The sequence below is a fragment of the Mauremys mutica genome, chromosome 3, assembly GCF_020497125.1.
Source record: "Mauremys mutica isolate MM-2020 ecotype Southern chromosome 3, ASM2049712v1, whole genome shotgun sequence".
Lineage (NCBI taxonomy): Eukaryota > Metazoa > Chordata > Testudines > Geoemydidae > Mauremys > Mauremys mutica.
In genome coordinates, this window is record NC_059074.1 from 101,839,504 (window position 1) to 101,854,704 (window position 15,201).

General features: G+C 37.0%; 1 protein-coding gene across 1 annotated transcript in view; it reads left to right on the forward strand.

Moving 5' to 3' along the window:
- The first annotated feature begins 9,870 nt into the window (after window positions 1-9,870).
- Window positions 9,871-15,201, forward strand: part of EYA4 (EYA transcriptional coactivator and phosphatase 4) — a 198,819-nt gene continuing 193,488 nt past the window's right edge. The window contains exons 1-2 of the mRNA XM_045012059.1: window positions 9,871-9,906; window positions 13,897-13,998. Coding sequence (XP_044867994.1) covers window positions 13,966-13,998 — 33 coding nt within the window. The 5' untranslated portion in view covers window positions 9,871-9,906; window positions 13,897-13,965. The remainder of the gene's footprint in view (window positions 9,907-13,896; window positions 13,999-15,201) is intronic.

Here is a 15,201-nt window from a genome sequence, read left to right on the forward strand (position 1 = left end):
ATGTTTAATTGATGATTGTGTGTTACTTGAACATCACTTCTTGAGCAATTTATCTGTACAACAATGGAAGAGTGCTGTAGCTCTGTTTTGATTTCCTTATACTGTGGCCAGAGTATACATTTTTGTAATTTGTCTCCTCCGTTCATTATAAAGACCTTTCATAGACACTGTCTCCCACAAAATACCTGCAGATAGGAGTAATTTCATACTTTGGTAGTTCTCAACTTTTTTACTTGAAGGTGAATATGTTTTTAATTAATTTGACAATGTAATATTCATAGCGTTACACTCTGATGCTAACCCGAGATGACCTACTTACGTTGACATTGTGAGCAATGTAAAGAATTACTGCTGCCTTTTTTTTAAATTGGGTTGAAGCAGAGTAAGTATTCTGCTACTGACACATCTATAATTAAACCACAAAAATCTGCATCGACATATCAGTAAGGGTCTGATTGAGACAACAAAAGAATAGAAATACAGAGTTAAGCTTGAAACTTCGAACAGAATTCTGCTGGTTATATGCATATAACTCTATTGAAATCAATGCCTTTGCATGGATGTAACTGGAAACTTGATTTCACTAGATCTTCAGCTGGTGTAAATCAGTATAGCTGTGTTAAAATCAGTGGAGCTATTCAGCTTTATACTAGTTGAGGATCAGACCCTCTATCTTTATCTTTAACCCAGTCTCTTATGCCTCAGATATTGTTGTACACATGTGTAAGGTTACATGCACGGTTTGGAGATTTCTGCAATATCTAGACAGAACAAAGTGAGTTAAAGATAGTTTGAATTTTCTCCTTTTTTGGGCTTTTCAGACTTACGAAGGAATATTTTGTTTTAATAATTTTTTATAACCGTATTTAAAAGAGCATAAAGGGAGAACTGTGAGCCAACTACATCTCTGGAGCATTGGCTCCATTAAATGTAGTATATCAACTGACTGTTTTGTTTTGTTTTAGGTAATTTTCGTGCTCATGAAAGTGAGCAGTCATAAAACCAAGCATAGTGTAGGTGGGTTATATGCAAATTTCCTTGCCAAGTTCAGTCAGTGCACCTCAGACCCAACCTGCTATTCCAGTTCTGGTTCTCTCAAATGCAGCGAATAATAATTGTGCTAAAAACTATAGTGGTTCTGTGACCCGGATAACTTTTTTTCTAGGTAATTCATTTTCAGTTTTCGCCTAAACCTACAGTAGGTCTCCATAGGTGAAATGTTAAGGTGGTAATCCATTCTACTGCCTATATTAATATTTATTCTACAATGGTGTGATATAAGGAACTGATAGTCTATCATGGTAATCTTGGTTAGTTAATATCTCTTTCACCTCTCAGCCAGATGATTATGTATTCAATTACCATGCCAGGAGTTGGCCTTGTAGCTTCCTCTGCCACTTTAGAGCAATAATATTGTGTGTAACTGCAATGAAAATGGTAATACCCTGCAGATGAGTTTCCAACTGCAGACTCTCCTACTCCATTCTGGTAGCTATTTAGATGGGTATTAGCAGTTAACTTGTTTTCATATCAAATATTTTATACTTAAGGTATGTGCTATTCTCATTTCTCTGGGGGGTAGCTGGTACAGTAATCAAATTTTGGCTTAGGCCACAAGTGAGATTGAACTTGGAATGCTCTACATAATCCCTGATGGATACTTAAAACTACCCTGTGGTTTTTGGCTTATTTAGAAATCTATACTCAAGAAGTCACAATTAGAATAGAGCTCAGAGATGCTTCAGAATCAGGAGTAACCTGCATTGGGAGAGTTCTATATGGCACATTTTGGACGTAACACTTTTGGGAAGTTCTGACAAGATTTTTTTTTTAGGTGACCTTTTAGAGGTAACAGTTCTGGGATTTATCCAATAGTTATGTGGAAATTTAGGTGCAATATGAGATGATGATATACATTTTCCATTTGGGTTCACTTCTGTTTCAAAAATTGTTCTTGTGAGGGAAAGACAAAGCATAATTTTATTGTCCGAAAACTTTGTCACCAAAACTTATAGCAACAGCTACTGATAGGGTTCTTTTACTGCTGACCTGTGAAATGAAGTTGAATCATTTCTCAAAAGTGGCTGTTACTTATCCTTTGCCATAGAAAAGTTTTTAATTTATGGCAACTATTTTTACTGTCACAAAGTATTAACTTACACGATATCATATTGCAGGTGTGTTTTGTTTGCAGATAACATGGTACATCACATCATTTGTTCATGTTTTGTTTTTTTTTATGAGAGCAATCAGAAACTTTCTAGTGGAAAAAAACTGTAGATGTCTATCAGATGTATCATTTTATACTATGCCTACGGAAGGCACAAACATGGTATAGTGCATTTTAATATCCAATGCCCAAACTGTTGCCTGACAAATCTATATGATTATTTGTTTGTGACTTTGTATGCAAGGGTCTTTGAGGGCTGACAGTTTTTTTTAAACTTACGTTTGACTGATTCTTTTAAATACGCTTACAATATATTGCATAGCAGTGTATCTACTTTTCATAATTACAGCTGCATAGTTAGTGCCCTTCTTTATGGTTTGAAATTCACCAGTGGTGTGGTACATTATCCTAAGGATGTCCATACCACTTAAGTTCTGCATAGGGACTGCTTGAGGGATCTCCTAGGATCAGAGTGTTCACTAGGGGGTCCAGTATACTGTCTTTATGCTAAAGAAGGGTACTCTGAGCCATGGAGTCAGCATGGAAAACCTTCATTGGAGAGGGGAAGGCCAGAACAAGCCTATTGGATCCTAATTTTCATGGATTCAGTGGCCTCAACATCCCCCAGAAGTGGAGCAGAGGAGTTGTAGCCACTATTTCTGTTCATGTAACAACTAGGATAAAGGTACTAGCCTTTAGGTGGTGAGTGGATTTCACCTTCATAGAAACTGTTGTTCAGCTACATAGAGCCTGCATATGGTATTTCAGTTTTAAAGGATGGAGTGGATTTTACCCATTGAACCTAAACCAATCTTTATGGGTTTTGTTGGTTTGTTTTTTGTTCTCACAAAGTTGATCTTTGAGTACAGATTTATGCAAAAGCCACGTTACACAAATGAGAACCAGGCCCCAAATGTACTTGTGGGGAGGGGGTGAGAGAGGGGGGGAGAGAAACCTTTTGAAAATCTCCATGTAAATTTAAGTGAAGGCTATTATGCTTTCTGTATCAAAGGTCCATGTGAAAAAAATGTTCAACATCCAACACTTACTAATTTTTATTAAAAATTCTTACAAATTTCCATTAGTTGAATTAGTTGGCACCCTAACCGTTCTGTTGTTTTTATTCAGATTATTCTTCAATGATTCCAGATTAATTGGCTATTGTAATAGAAATTATAAATAATGATTTCCCTTGTTTTTCCTCAGTTTCTCTAAGAAACAACCTCTGTTCTCCAAGAGTGGTTTCATCAACAATTACTTATCCGGAGACTGTTTTTGTACACTGTTTTTTATATTTCTGATTGTTTAATGCTTCATAGAATGGAGCACCTTTATTCCCAGATCTGCTACTTCAGGGATACTGTCAACTTGTACTCTAATACATTTTAAAAAAAAGTTAAAAATAGTTTAGTACTTATAAACCTGAGTCCCCCTTCCAATTTTTGTGGCTTTACAATCACATTTTCCTATATTTCAAAATATTTTCTTCTCTGCTGCTCTGTTAAAGACCCACACAAACAACAGTGGAACCTGACTATTTAGGGGAAGAGTGAAACAGACTGTATGCAAAGTGTTGTCAAATGCTCAATGTAAAGAAACTAAAAAGGAAAGCGGAGATTTTTTTTTTTTGAAACACTTTAATTTCTAGTGATCTTGGGTGTTACTTGTAACAATAGTTAAAAAATGTTCATGTTCATCCAAGTTGGAAGATATTACTGTTCAATGCCCTATTAATATTGTAGTATATCGCTTGAAATAAATTGAATGTGTTCATAGTATAATAAGTAGACTTGAACATGAATATAATGGTGATTTTCCCCCCCCTTAAGTTAGCCATAAAAAAGTTTGCTTTTGTTAGATTTCATATCTATGTTTGGGTTCCACAACAGTTCCAATGTGACATGCTAAGGGTTATTATCCCAGAAATAATTACATTATCATTGATATTATGCAATCTGAGTTATACATCTAAAGTACTATTTAAAAAAATAATTTAAAAACTTTGAAAAAATCATAGAGATGTGTGATTCTTTTTTTTTTTTTAAAGTTGATTGTGTTTGTTTAAGTGTACAGGGTATCCAATGGTTATAATGGTTCTTTTCTCAGGGGCCTGTTTAAGAAGAACAAAAATGTTTACCTTATAGTTATTTGTTTTCAGTTATTTTCCACACAAAAATGTAAGTAAAATGCTTCAGAAAGTCACCAAAATGTGTAATTTTGGAAAACAAAACCAAACCATTGACCCACAAGACCAAAAATAACATAAAATGAATATTTCAAATGGAGTTCTTAAAGTCTTCTCTTTTTGCTTCTCTGCATTACTCATTCCTGAAATTCAGCACATGGTTTTTCTGCATCTAGATAGCAAATAAATGTAGTAGAACCTATTATTCATTTGTAAATTAGCTTTTCTTTATTTTTTGGGGAGACCAATGGGATTATAGATTAGATTTGGTTACAAGGAGTCTGGAAGAATGCTAGGAAGTAGTCTAGAACTGAGGAGACCTAAATTCAATTCCTTATTCCACCCCAGACATCCTGTGTGACCTTGGGGAAGTGACTTCCCCTTCTGTTCCTCACCATTTGTAAAATGGGGATAATAACACTTCCTTATCACAGAGGTTTTGTAAGGATAAACACATTAAAAAATTGTGAATCCCTTTGAGATCTACTGATTAAAAGTGCAGCATACGAGCAAGGTATTATAAGAGCTAGGCACTGTACTAACAAAGAACAAAAAATGATCCCTGCCCCAGAGAGCTTACATATGAAAGCACTGAGGCATTGTTTCACCGAATGTAAACCTCAGACATAGTTTCAATGCTCTGGTAAGTTTTCTGAAGAGATTTTTCTACCTTACCAGCATCCTTTTCACCTGTCCTTTGGTACCATAGTCATGGACAGCAAGCCAAAATATATTCTATTGCCATGCATCCTTCCAACATTACATCTCTCCCGTGCATTGTATTACATATGCAACTGATGTATGGACCTCGCTTCTTCACACTCATTGACGACATTGTTACCAATACTGAGTTCGTCTGTTTGCATTCCTATTGTTGCTGCTCTACCAAGTGGCAGCAGATTTCAGAGCCTTGCAGCTCACTTAAGGTCGGAATCAGTGATACAGAGTATGGATTTTTTTTAGCTTAATTTGTTTCGTTTCTCTATATATCGAGATATATCTATATCTACACACACACACGCACACACACACACGAGTCCTTGAACAGAGTTAGTCACAGACAGAACACAAGAAACCACCTCTTTCAGAAAACTCAGCCCAAACACCAATGCTCAGCTCCTACTATGCACCAGAGCAATGGACTCTAATTAGAGAGATGAAGATGGAGAGCAAACCCTCTGATTTTCAACAGCTTCCCTCCTTCCAAACAAACTGAAGTACAAAATAAACACCACAAGCACAATAAGGCTGAATAGTGCTCGCACATTAAGAAAGAACTTGTAAGACTATGTGTAACAATACCATGTAGTTACGCACCTCAACACTATGCTAATAATTAATTTTTTATTTCTGGAGTTTGTGATGTAGAAAAAACTTGGTGGCATAAACTTGATATGTACTTTTATTACCATATTTCATTTTCTAGTATCAATTCACATGTCTGAAAAGGAAAGATGGAAAAATTAATGTGCAAAAAAAGATTCATGGGACTATTTTTATAGGGAGAAGGCAGGGAGCATAGAATACCATACTTACGGGTGTAGCAGGCTTCTCTGTACTTTAACATTCCCGACAGTCTTACTGTAGGAAGTTCCTTTATTTCAAGGTGTAGAGACAACACAGTTACTGGTCTGTTGGCTAGCTGCTAGGCTCTGCCCATGAGAACAACTACCAGGAACCAATAGTAGGGCAGTTCCAGACCTCCATTTACCACAGAGCCTTGAGGACACCATTTTTCTTTAAAATACACTAGAACAATCGTAAATCTTTCCTAACTGGCTTTTTTCCTAATAACTTTTATTTTTACAGTTGGAAATGCCTAATTCTCCCTCTCAGGAGGGTCATTCCTCTGGTGTGTTAGCTAAACTTGCTACCCCATTTCAACATATGTACCTGTTCATACACACATACATACCAGATATTATGTTGTACAGGGACAGGATGACCAAGCAGAGCCCGGGGAAGTGTTCCTCCTGCACTACCTCCCTTCAGCCACTTATCAAGGAGGATATATGCTTATATGCTCATGTACCCAATATAAGTGATCTGTTACTGCCTTTGTGAAGGCATTTATTGATGCAGGAAGAGACTGGGTTTCTCTGTCATTGTGTAGGTCCCACAATGTCTCCTACACTCCTTCCACATATATACTAACAAGGTGGTACGCTTCACTCTGAGGTAGTAGGATCCAGAGGTGCACTCATTGGCGGGAGAGATCTTTTGGTGAATTCCTAGAGTGGTTGCACAAGCTCAAAATAAAGAGGGAAAAACTCTTTTTGATAAGCAATCCCACTTGGACTGAAGGTATCCTAGATGCAGGCAGCCTTTCAAGACTCTGCAGCACATAAATATGAAACAAAAGATGTTTTCTCCACTAAGAGTCACTGGACAGATTCAGGGGTTAGCAGGGCTTGCTCAGATGAAATAAGCCCTCCAATAAGTCCTTGGCATGATACCTTTTCCATTCAGTTGCAGATCAAAGTCTAGATAGAGGGAAGAATCTCAACATTTTGCAAGTCATTAGTAGGCAGAGAACTGAGTGTTGGAATTTGTACAAAGAGCTTCACAGAGCTTTCAAACTCTCCCAAGAGAAGATTCCCATCTCCACAAAATTCAAAATATCTAAAATCAGAAAGATGTGAAGGATGCAATATTTCATCCTCTAGGAATGGGAGCAACAGAACAAGTCCTGTAAGAGGAAGAAAGGAAAGGAGAGTATTCTATATTAATCACAGTTCCCAGCACTTGGAAAACATTTAGTAGACTGAATTCCATCAGCTTGAATTCAGGTGGTGAAGTCTGCTTACCCTAAGTAATCCTAGGGTTCTCCTACAAACCTGTTTTCCGCCCCCCGCAGGAATCCTTATCCTTCAAAGGAACATTGAAAATACCACACGAGGTAAATCTCACTGCATTTCCCGTGTACTTTCTCTCCATGTACACCTCTACCCCGATATAACGCGGTCCTCGGGAGCCAAAAAATCTCACCACCTTACAGGTGAGACTGTGTTATGTCGGGTTTGGTCCAGCTTCCCTGACGGTGATTTAATGGGCCCAGTGCTCCAGCCGCTGTGGGGATCCCCGGGCCCTTTAAATCACTGCCGGAGCTCTGGCAGTGGGGCTTGGGCGGTGATTTAAAGGGCCTGGGGCTCCACACAAATTCGGATATAATGCGGTAAAGCAGCAGGGCTCGGGTGGTGCTTTAAAGGGCCTGGGGCTCCCCGCTGCTTTACCGCGTTATATCCGAATTCACGTTATATCGGATCGCGTTCTATCGGAATAGAGGGATATTGGTTTTCCTCAAGAGAGCAGCATCTGCTTATGTTATCAGACTGTCATGACAGCAATTTTTTTCTTTATCAATTTATTATATTTAAAACATTTAAAGTTCTTTAGTGATTTATTCTCCTTTGCAATTAGAAATAGATACCTCATTTTGTTGTAGGGTTGTTTTTAGTAGGGTCAGCATTTCTTTCCACGAAGTACAGCATTCACACTACTCAAAGGGAAAATATAAAAGTTAAGCCTATAAAATAAAAAAATATTTAACTGCAAGCTATCAAAAACCAGCTATTCTAAGACTACAGTATGAGATGCTAAGAGTTTTTATAAGAACACACTGTAGAAAAACTAACATGCTTTCTTCTCTTGCTAAAAACAGGAAAGACAGACAGCTGGACACTTTGGGTGGGATTTTCAGAAGGGCTCATCTTTGGCCTAATGTTGCTCCATGGCTTCCATATGAACAAGGTTAGGCAGTCACTGAACACATTTGAAAATCCCATCTTTTATGCATACATCTGAAGAATCTCCATGTTGTGGGTAGAAGAAGTGCCAGAACCCTTAACAGTGTGCAAAAATTAAGTACCCAAAGTGAAATCCTGGTCACTTGAAATCAAATAGTTTTGTCATAGAATTCAGTGATGCCAGGATATTGCCCTGAGATTTGAGAAAGGTTGGAATATTTCTGGAGAGAGAGAGAAGACATAGGGGTATAGGATGAGCAGTGCAGCAGTAGGCATGCTCTGAGAAGCCAAACCAGAAGAGAGAGCTGGAATTGAACTTTTTTCCCCCTTATTGTTAATTTAAATATTAGTCAAATTAAAACCCAGGAAAGGGGCAATTTTTTTACCTCCACACAGTGTGTGGACATGGTTTAAAGTGCAGGTTGGCAAAACAACTGATCATATATACAAGCATTCCCAGGAGCACCAACCTATGAAGAGTTTAAAATAAATAAAAAGCTTCTATAGTCCTTGACTTCTAAGACATTTTAACTCGCTTTAATTATTGCACATGCTGATTGTGATCATGCAGTCATTGCTGGAGATGTCAGTGGGAGTTTTGGCTATAGCTTTAAAGTAGTGTTTTGTTTGTAAACTAATAGGTTTTTACTTCCAGAATTTAGATATAACTATTAGGTTTTTGTTTCCACAAAATCCTTTTCTCTCATGAAGTATGCCTTAAAATTGTATGGAATAAATATGACCTGTTGTATTGCGTCTTGCTAGTCGAGTTTAAAATGGGGAGTGAACAAAATAATAAGATTTATTATTGGTTGGATTTAAAATAAGGTGGGAATGCTTGAAAATAATAGCTTTTTTCTGTTGGGCAAGAACACAACCCTTTTTTTTTCTTTTATGTTTGTCTTATGTAAGAAAAATTTTAAGTCAATAGTAGGGAGAAAAAGATTCTATTATTACTTTTTAATCTACTACACTTAATACCAAAACTATTGTTTACATTACTTTATATTTGTCCCAGACACATCGCTTTTATTTCACATATGACAGTTCTCCCTCAAAATTACTCATCCTATTCCTTCTCTGAACATGATGCCATTGGAAACTCTGAGAAAACAGCATAGTGCTTTTCTGCCCCTTTAAAAGATTCTTTTACAGTGAAATTGTTATGATGGAACAACATTTTTTAATTTCATTGAACTGGAATACACAGCTTCAGTATCCAATGAAACCAAAAGCTTTGAGTTGCTTCATGCATTTTATGTACTTTATTTTCATGAATATTTTCTTTTAACACCAGGATAAGTTACCATTACAATAAGTCACATATATAATGTACAGACAAGTAGGTAAAATAATGTTGTAAAAAAGCATTTCCAAGTTAGGATATGCCAATGTGTGATTGCCTGTGCATCTTTAATTCCACCTCCTATGCATTCATTCTGTGCACAGGAGTCTTACGAAAAAAATAGTATGTGATCACGTAATTAGAGTATGTCATCAAGGGTATTCTGCACTGAATAGGGAATTATTCATTCCTCATTATCTTCCCTAGGGCTCTCATTGATATACTATCTCAGTGCCTCACAAATATTAATGAAATTATCTCCTTATCACCCTTGTGCTATAAGAGTGGATGCTGAGGTATTCTCCTTAATTTACAGATGGGGGAGTTGAGACAAGCCTGAGGCCACACACTGGAAGAGCGGCAGAGCCAGGATTAGAATTCGTGTCCTTCTTACTTCTGATGCTATTAATTTCTGCAAACCAAAGTACCTTAATTCTAGCTCCCATTGACATCAGTTGCAGTTGAGTACTGAGAACTTCTGTATCTCTGTATGAGGTATCTCACGTTGGGCACCCAGAAAATGAGGAATGCACAGTTCTAGCCACCTGTCAAACTTTTGTATTAAGTGGCTTCCTCAGCATCAAATAGAAAGTCTGTGAAAGAGAGAGATCTCTTTGTGGCTGTCAACATAAGAACGGCCGTAATGGGTCAGACCAAAGGTCCATCTAGCCCAGTATCCTGTCTACCGACAGTGGCCAATGCCAGGTGCCCCAGAGGAAGTGAACCTAACAGGCAATGATCAAGTGATCTCTCTCCTGCCATCCATCTCCATCCTCTGACAAACAGAGGCTAGGGACACCATTCCTTACCCATCCTGGCTAATAGCCATTTATGGACTTAACCACCATGAATTTATCCAGTTCTCTTTTAAACGCTGTCACCTGCCTTAATCAAAAGACCATCCTTTCTCTTTATTTATTTCCCTACTTTATTCTCTATTCACATTCCAATTTCTAGAGTAAATGAGGCAGTGATCCTACAAACAGAATAAGTCACTACATAACCCTTATTAATTCCCAGAGCATCTATTCTGTGCACTGACTGAGTCAGGGATCCCTTGGAAAAAATAGTATATGACCATATAATTAATCACTGTCATAATGCATATGCATAATGGGGGCCCAATTAAGGTTGCATGGGCAGGTTATTATGGTAGGCCCCACAGACTTCACTATACTTTGAAAAGGTAATTATTATTGAAGCAAGGGGAGGACACATTCTCCTTCTAAATGATCTGTGTTAGAGGAAAATGCAGGAAAGACAATACTTCTGTTTTGGAGCTCCATTTACCGAAGTTATTCTGGAGGCAGTTTGAGACCCTGTAGCAGTCTAGAAATGGAAGGGTGCAAACGGCTGAAAGCTACCTTCGTTCTCCGGTCCCCATGGCTGAAAGTTTTGTGTTGCACTTCCAAGAAGTGCAGCACAAAATCTCATCCTACAGGTTTTGGATCAACTGGAACACTCCCCATCAATCTGATTATTTCCTCATAACCCTAACTTTCTGCTGAATAGAAGATTGCAAACAGCCACTGCTATTGGACAGACCACAACCTTGCTATTTTCTAAGCCAAAATCATTTTTAAAGCATCATATGCGTTACTTACAAGCAGCTTAAAGGAGTTATCAAAATTGTTTTTCATTGCTCTTAACTTACGTGTGTATCACTAGGAAGAAACACATGTTTCTGTTCTAGATCCAGTTCTGGAAGTTACAGCTTTAAACCTGATGAAGTGTTTTATGCACCAAGATAAAAAAAATATGCATTTGTTGATCAGGAAGTCAGGAATCCTCCTAATTAAGACACTTCTTGAAAAGATAAAATTTTTATCTCGAAGCATAAAACACTTCATCAGCTTTAAAGCCACATCTGTGAGGACTGGAGCAAGAACAGAAACATATGTTTTTCTTCTTATTGGCTTGTCTGTGAGTTTAAAACCATTAACAGTTTTTTAAAAACAGTTGAAGACAGTTAAAAACACTTGCAATATAATAGGGATAACAGTACTATCCTTCTCTTTTTAAATCTGGTTCTCTTGATAGGATAAACTACATGATTGAATTGGTAACTGGATTATTGGCTCATAAAACAGCACAAGGTTGCTATTATCCCTTAATTTTATATCTTTATTAGGGAGTAATGCAGGTCTTATTTGAATCACTGAATTATCTAATAGCTTCCCCACCCCTTACAAATTTGTAGAACTAACCCTAAAGAATATGATCTCAATGTAATTGGTATAGTCATCATTATAAAATTGTGTAAATAATTAATATTTGTGGTTACTTACGATGATAGTTTTAACTTGGTTCAAAATGTAACATCATTTGAGCTCTTAAAATATTAAGAGTACAGTACAAGATATTTACCTAAGTATTAATTCAGCAATTATTTAATCATAACAGTTCACTTGAATTTTGAGACAACATAAAGATAAGCAATATAGCTCTTCTTATAGTATCATAGTACATTTGTGCAAAGTTAGAATAGGTCTAACTGAGCCAACAAAAACGTTTTGAAATTGATTAAAAATATCAGGCATATTCAGAGTAATACAACTTATTATACAAGTGATCTCTAATTATACATTCCTGTGGTGGTATTTCACTTATAAATCATTCAATAAAGACCAATTAACTAATCAAATTCTTTCCAAGTTCTATGTGGCATTGGCACATATTTATTCATTTATTTGCCAGTGGTATCAGTGTGAATATAATTCATTTATGTGTATATTTTTGGAAGTGTATACACAAACTCTCCGGGTGAAATCTTAACTGCACTTAAGTTAATGGCAATAGGGGCAGGATGTGTATATGTAAATTATTTAAAATATCAATAAGCTCTGTTCTTTCAAGAAAAGGTGTGACAACTGTCTGTATTGACTTCAGTTGAGTTTGGATCCAGCTGTTAAAGATGTGAAAATGAGGCCACTAGTGCTAGGTATTATGGAAGCATCATTCATTCATGGTTCCATAGTTAAGGTTGAGTTGAGTTTTGCACTTAAAGCAGGGATTCAGCCACTTTGTTTATGTATGACGTATTAGTCTTTGAGTACAGAATTCATTTTCTAAGTGTTTACAAGTAATTGATTAATTAGTGTTTGTGGGGTGCAGGATGGGGTAGATTTGGGAGGTAGGAAGGGAGGGAAATGTAGAGAGGTGCAAGAGGCAGGTGGAATTTGAGGTTTGTGTGCACAGGAGGTTGTAGAGGGCAGGAGGGAGTGGGATACAGCCCCAGCTGCTTTTGTAGAGCTCTGATGGTGTCAATGCAGCTTAGCTGGCAGGTATGCTCCAGCTGCTTTGTGCTGCTCCAGAAGGACATAAAGTAGCTGGAGCATACTGGTGAATATTGTCATAGAAGTTAAAATTTAAAATAAATGATTTAAAATTGCTAATTCATATCTTCAAATCATTAGAAAATATTACCTGGTAACTTTTTTTTTCTTTAGATTTCTTGTTTACTCTTCATGTATAAATTTTTTGATTAAACACAACCAAAAAAAAGGAAACAAACAAAACAACAAAGGGCAAAAAGTGCATTCAAACAAACAATGAAGTATGTATTTCCCTAGTTCAAAGAAATCCAAACATTTACAGGTTAACCTGACTCCGAGTTTCCTACATTTATTATGCTTGGCTTGGGGATAATTCAACATCCCCATAATGCATTTTACCCTAAATTACTGCTGTGTACTCTCAACCTTAACCTCATGTTAACATCATTTTTGTCTGGTAAAATGGCCATGGCTCTGTAGTTAGGGTTGCAGTAGTCATTACACCACGGATCTCTTAAGTCACAAAATGTGCATACTTCAAATTACATCATTTGATGCAGTGATGTGGGTTACTCATTCTATTGGAGAAGGTATAGAGACAGAAGATAATTAGGGTAATGCCCATCATTTAACACACTGTAGGGAGCTGCCTGCTTTAAGTCACTTTGTGTATTTTGTTTAACCCTAAAGGAGTTAAATGGACATTAGAAATAAGATAACATTCTGATAATTACATAATCTTTTTCCGCTAGCTGCGTAATGACTATCATTAATAGTAATCTTTAAATGAGTATTATGTGGTTTTGTTTTGTGTTCTATAACTACCTTTCTAATATTTACATCCAAAAGTTATCTTTTGCTGTCTATTTAAATAGCTGCTTTCATTAAACATTTTTAGCTTTTCTACTGCTTTGTTTTCAGAACTTTTTTTTTTCTTGCAGGAGCTGAAGAATTATTACTTAAATGTGTGTTTCAAATAGTTTCTGCTTTCCAAAATGACACTAGGCATGTTGAAACACAGAGAGTAAAATCCTGGCCCCATTGGAGTCAGTGGGAGCTTTGCCATTGACTTCAGTGGGGCCAGGATTTCACCTAGAATGTTTAATACTGGACGTGCTTTAGAAGTAAGAATTAGATCATGATGCTTTTTTCTTTCTTTTTTTTTTTAAATGTAGAAACCTTCTTTGTAATTTAAAGGGAAGATACTTCTATTGTGGGTGGAAAGAAAAAGAAAAGTTACCTCCATGGAAGATTCTCAGGATTTAAATGAACAATCAGTAAGTACAAATTCAGTGAAGTTTTATCAAAAAAATTGCCGTAGTGTTCTGTATGCCATGTTCAAAAGGATGCCTTCAGAAATTTCTCTTTGAGAATGGATGTGAGAATTGTATCAGTACTGGTTTCTTTGAACAAAAAGACCCTGGGGACCTTCTGGGAATCTAGGTTCAAATAACTTTTTAGGTCAGAGGTGAAGTGAGTTTTCTGGTCTCACCTTTGTCTATTCTTGCACATTACAAAATCACCACACAGTTCAGCAGGGTTTGGCAGAACTGAAATAGTAAGCGTTGATGGACATAATTGAGGTACACTGGAAGAGCAGTATGTGGAGACCTTGCATAGCATCTGTCTGCATTGTGTCTGGCTCAAATCATTCTGTCAAAATATACTTTCATATTGTCTGTATTGTGAATTCACACACACACGGAGCTATTTCAGTGGGGTTAAGATCTGATAAATGTTAACATTTATAGAAAATTAAGGGTAATATTCCTTGTCTTACTAGTTATGCTGGAGGAAGATCTTACATACAGTGGGCCAAATTCTATAGATATAGTGGTACATTCCCATTGAAACCAGTGTATTGCACTGGTATAAATGAGAGCAAAATGTACGCTGCTATACATAGGCCAGCAACGTGTGTTCATGAAAGAACTGGTAGCTCTAACTCTGCAACTCATTGCTTTTACTTTGCAAGATCTTTTAGAACATAAGCCTATTATAAGCATAACACATTTTTTGTGGGAGAATTTTAAAGCACAAAGCATTTAATTTAGCAAGAAAGGGAGCAATGTGTACAAGGTTCCTTACCATAAAGATAAGAACATTTATTCTTTAGGCTGCATATTAATCTCCCTACCAAAGACCATTCACTTTATTGCTGAATAATTACCCTGCATATCTAATACCTATTCTAAATTAAATAACTTGGGGCTCTATTATGACTCAAAAACCTTCACATGAACCATACAGAGGGAGGGCCCTCTGTTCCCTGCAGAGGGTGTTCCATAATCTGGAGACCTATTTAAGGGGGTGGGGAAGGTTGAGAGAAGTGGGCAGGTGAAGGGGCGAAGTTGTGCATCATCTTCCCTTGGTCCTGCAGCAATCATTCCAAAAGATAATATAGGGGATCCCCTCCATAGTGCTGGAGGGAGCTGTGGCCAGGATAGTGCATGGTAGTGTTGCTACAATGGAGCTTATCT